This window comes from Hippocampus zosterae, chromosome 20 (genome assembly GCF_025434085.1).
Source record: "Hippocampus zosterae strain Florida chromosome 20, ASM2543408v3, whole genome shotgun sequence".
Classification (NCBI taxonomy): Eukaryota; Metazoa; Chordata; class Actinopteri; order Syngnathiformes; family Syngnathidae; genus Hippocampus; species Hippocampus zosterae.
In genome coordinates, this window is record NC_067470.1 from 851,310 (window position 1) to 855,713 (window position 4,404).

The 4,404-nt window shown below is 51.0% G+C and overlaps 1 protein-coding gene across 2 annotated transcripts; it reads left to right on the plus strand.

The window, feature by feature from the left end:
- The first annotated feature begins 326 nt into the window (after positions 1-326).
- Positions 327-4,384, plus strand: plcxd2 (phosphatidylinositol-specific phospholipase C, X domain containing 2). 2 transcript variants are annotated; one of them, XM_052054027.1, is made up of 8 exons: positions 327-472; positions 599-735; positions 810-929; positions 1,076-1,129; positions 1,215-1,370; positions 1,950-2,060; positions 2,624-2,754; positions 3,169-4,384. In XM_052054027.1, the coding sequence occupies exons 1-8, from the start codon at positions 370-372 to the stop codon at positions 3,329-3,331; spliced, it is 975 nt and encodes a 324-aa protein (XP_051909987.1). In that variant the 5' UTR covers positions 327-369; the 3' UTR covers positions 3,332-4,384. The 2 variants fall into 2 exon arrangements, with proteins under 2 accessions (XP_051909987.1, XP_051909989.1); XM_052054029.1 differs by having other exon boundaries at positions 3,172-4,384.
- Positions 4,385-4,404: the final 20 nt, after the last annotated feature.

Sequence of the window (4,404 nt, forward strand, 5' to 3'; positions counted from 1 at the left end):
GCAATTTAATGACACCATGCAAAGAAAGAAAGAAAGAAAGCGAGACTGTCAACTCTCCAGGCGCACGAGTTGTCCCGCCTCGGGGTGGTCTCTACGACGTGGGATAGGAGACAGCTGGGTGTCAGGGGATAATGAGCGCAATGTCTTCCTAAGAAGATTACTCGGGTGGTTAGCGCACGGTCCGACAAAAGCGCAACTTGCTCCAGTGTGCGGTCAGGAGCAAGGCAATATCGGCGCCCACGTTTGCAAGATGTTCTGGAGTCCCGTTCAACTGCCGAGGGCCGCGCGGGACGCGTTCCATACTTCGCACCTCCACCGCAGAGCGCTTTCCTGAAGGGGGCTTTCTTGTTTTGGGGTGACCGGGCAGGCATGAGGACTCGACCTGCTGGGATCGGGAACGCCAACGCCGACTGGATGGGCTCGCTGCCCCCCAAACTTTGGCTGGTGCCACTCAATCATCTCGCCGTTCCAGGTGAGCCATTCACAGATGCGCGCATGTCATTCGCTCGCCAAAAACGTGAGGTTCGCTTGCACCAAAATGTCTCCCCCTTCCCGTCACTCAAGAAGCGAACCGAAATACCGGTTTTCTCTCGTCCAGGCTCTCACGACTCCTTCACCTACTGGGTCGATGCGCATGCTCCCGTCGGTCCCGATCAAAAGATCTACGTCAAGTACCTGGCTACCATGTTTAGCGTTCTAGCCAAGAAGGTGATGGTGAAGTGGTCCATGACGCAGGTCGCTACCTACGCATTCCTTCGTTTTGGGGGAGAGGGAGCGCCCTCGTTTCACGCTCTGCCGTATTTCCACAGAACCTGACGTTTAAGGAGCAACTGGACGCGGGCATCCGCTACTTTGATCTCAGGGTCTCCTCAAAGCCGGGCCAGCCGGGGCTTGAGATTTTCTTCATCCACGGTCTGTTTGGACACAAGGTGATCAGAAGATGGATGCTGAACTTGTGCTTTTCCATTTAGAAAGCTCCGTTTGCTTCCAGCTGATGTCACATGACCTTTTTTCATTGTTATTCTTATTGTGCTGTGTGAGTTGCGTCATGGAATGTTCTCCTCTGCTCTACCAGGTGAGAGACGGCCTCATTGAAATCAACTCCTTCTTGTGCCGGCACAGGAAAGAGGTGACGTTTGCCGGCTTCCCAAAAAAAAAGTATCCTCGTGATTCGCGGCGCCCCCGACAGGTGAACTCATTGATGTTGGAAACAGGTTATCTTCTTGGACTTCAACCACTACTACGCCATGGGCTCGGCCCACCACGAATACCTCATCAAAATGCTGCAGGAAGTGTTTGGCGGTAAGCTCTGTAAGGACTGCCAAGTGGAGACCGTCACTCTGGACTACCTCTGGAAAAACAAATACCAGGTCAGGCCCTCAAGACGTCGCGACTTTAGCACGTTTACCGCTTCCTCGAACATTAGGTGGCGTGGACAAAGTTTCACACACTGGCGCGCATGCGTGTGTGTGTGTGTGTGTGTGTGTGTGTGTGTGTTTGTCACTTTGCCACATGTAGATACGCTTCAGCTGTCACGACTTTTTCTAATTTGAAAAATGATTGGTTGAAGGAACACTTCTTCCTTTGCCCCCCCCCCCACCCCCCATGTCCAAGTGTGTCACCTGCGGACAGCTAATCCCCTGCAGCAGGCTGTTGTCATCCCATTAGCACGTATTTTATCATCCAGTCTGCCCTGGATATTTCTCCTCTGGTCGCAGTTTCCATGCGTCGGTTCATTGCAGGTCATCCCTGAAGAAGAGCCTCGTACAAATACGAAGCATTGGCTGATTTTAAAAACAAGATCGATATTTTTGCACCTTGTGGAGCCAGAGCGTTTTCAGATTCTGAGAAAGAAAATCCGAGTTCAGGCGCACTTTGCGCTCGACTTTTGCTTGGACGTCCCCTAAGCTTAAAACATGCCCCCCCCCCCCCCGACCTCCCTCCCGCAGGTCATCGTTTTCTACCATCATCCGTCAGCCCAGGGCGTCCCCGTCATGTGGCCCGGCGACAAGATCCCGGCGCCGTGGGCAAACACCACGGAACCCGGCAAGCTCATTCGGGTAAGTGCTTACGAGTGTCAAATAGGATTCTGCATCTGAAATCAACATTGGATGAAGACAACATTTCAGGATGAATTTTCAAATGACATCACTTTTTACGTATCGGTAAGAATGTGTTGTGTGTGCGTGTACACACGCGCACCAAAGATTGCTCAGTTTTCACACGTGAATAGGTTTGGCATTCCAGTTTGCAAAATCTCCTTTTGTGGTGCAGGCCGCGACTCACGAGTGACTCGTGTTTGTTTGTCTTTGGCAAACGTTTCCTCTTGAATCTCATTTCTGTGGCTCCAAATCGCAAGAAGGGGCTTCTCGCAGGGCACTTTGCCCATGAGGACCGCGCTCCTTACTTGTTAAAAGACCAAGTGACCCCCCCGCCCCCCTCCCACCCCCACGTGCGCAAGCACTGGGCGACAGAGGCAAGGAAAAACTCCTTGTTGGGAAGAAACCTCGAGCAGCCTCGAGAGTCAGCGCGGGGCGGCCGTCTACTTTGAACGAGCAGAAAAAGCATCTTTGCGAATGTGAATTTGCTCGGGCTTGTATCCAACAAAGCGTTTCTCGCCTAGTTCCTGGAAAGCACCCTGAAGCAAAGAGCCAAGCAGGGGTCGTTCCATGTGTCCCAGGCCATCCTCACGCCCCGGGTCAACACTGTGGCCAGGGGTCTGCTTTGGGGGCTACGGAATTACTTGGTCGAAAGGTAAGCCGTTTCATGCGAAGGAGGATGCCATGAACGGAGGGACTCGTGAAAAGGGGTTGGAGCTCATCACCTTCTTGTGTTGACGTTTTAACGGAAAAGCGAGTCACGGTGAAGGAATGACACCATGAATGCATGCTCTGGTGGGACGCCTGTTCTAATTTGGCACCTCAGAGGAAACGGGATTCTTTATCGCCTTTAGACAAACACACCGACTTCCTGGTTTTGTTCTCCCCACTGCATATTTGAGAGTAAAGGGCGTCTGACTTGCAGCAGTCCTGGTTTGTATGTGTATGTGTGTGTGTGTGTGTGTGGTGACTGCAGAAGGAGGAGATATTTTCAGCCGTTTTTTATTCATTCACCTTGTGAAATCTGCGTGATTTGCACTCATTGAATCCCTCTTTTTTTTCTTTGAAGCAGAAACCTCCCATCCATCATGTCCTGGGTGGAGGTCCAGAGGCCAGGGTCGGGCGGGGTCAACATCATCACCTCTGACTTTGTGGAACTCACCGACTTTGCCAACATTGTCATCGGCCTCAACAACTCGCTGTTGTCTGAGCAAGAGCGCAAAGCGAGATGATGACGAGTGGGAACGGGCGTGCCGACCGATAGCGCCGGCGACGGGCTAGCGTCCATCGCTCGCGGTTGCGGCCGAGGGCCGTCAAGTGGGGAGCGCAAAGAGGAGCAGGTCGGATTGATGCCGCGCATTCCTCTGTTGTTTGCGTTGGCCCTTGCGCACTCTTCATTTCTTTGCGACCAATGGACAGCGGGTTTCGATTTCCCATGTTTCAAAAAGCTTCCGCTTTAGCGTGCCGTGCTGTAGAAATAGAGTGGAGGCTCCAAAGCTATGTACCTTTCTATCGAACGACCTCATCTGTGACTTCCAAGTTATTCTACTTTCCAAATAATAAAAGAATAGACCGGGAAATACTACGCTTCGCTTGAGCTGGAGCCAAAACGCACTCCTGACTTCTGAGGATTGTCGCGTTCCCGAATGACTCGCGTTGTTTTCAAAGTCCTCCTTTAAACGGGCGCCAAATAAAACACGGGAGCTCACATGTAGAAGCGGATGAACCCAGTCTGGACATGACGAGACATGCTCGAGATTTTTCAGGTTGTTGTTTTTTGCACACATCAAATCAGAGAGTGCGTCTGACTTTCACGTGGCTAACGCGACCACTTAATGTACAAAATGTCATATTTGCCAAGCAAAATGCTTATCCGCTCATCAAATTTTTGGGAAAGCCGAGTTCATTTTCAAAGCCGATGCTGATGACATTGCCTGATGACCTGCGTTCAAACGAACATTAAAAAAAAGGACTGAAATAGAACCCGTTTGGCAAAATGACTGACCTGGCAGCAGTCCAGACCTGTCTCCCATTGCAAATCGGGATGGATCCAGATGATTTTATTTTGTGCAACCGCTCAACTCAATAAAATGGAGGCCATTCCACTCACTGTTTTTTTTTTCAGTGCGGTCGCATCATGCGTGGGACTTGCTCTAAAATGCTGAGGTGTTTTTTTTTTTCATTTCTTTGACATGTTAGCGATGCCATTCTAATCCAACAGTCAACTTTGCACGTGAGCAGGAGTGCAGCGTTGCCACGTGATACGTGGCCAGGTTTTGGTCCTCCTTACCTCTTATCACTTTTG

What these genes read in the sequence shown, in the direction of transcription:
- plcxd2 (XM_052054027.1), top strand. Translation starts at nt 370, where the DNA reads ATGAGGACTCGACCTGCTGGGATCGGGAACGCCAACGCCGACTGGATG. An exon ending in TGTGCCGGCACAGGAAAGAG is followed by an intron (nt 1,130 to 1,214) that starts GTGACGTTTGCC and finishes TGTTGGAAACAG; the next exon opens with GTTATCTTCTTGGACTTCAA. An exon ending in CGGAATTACTTGGTCGAAAG is followed by an intron (nt 2,755 to 3,168) that starts GTAAGCCGTTTC and finishes TTTTCTTTGAAG; the next exon opens with CAGAAACCTCCCATCCATCA.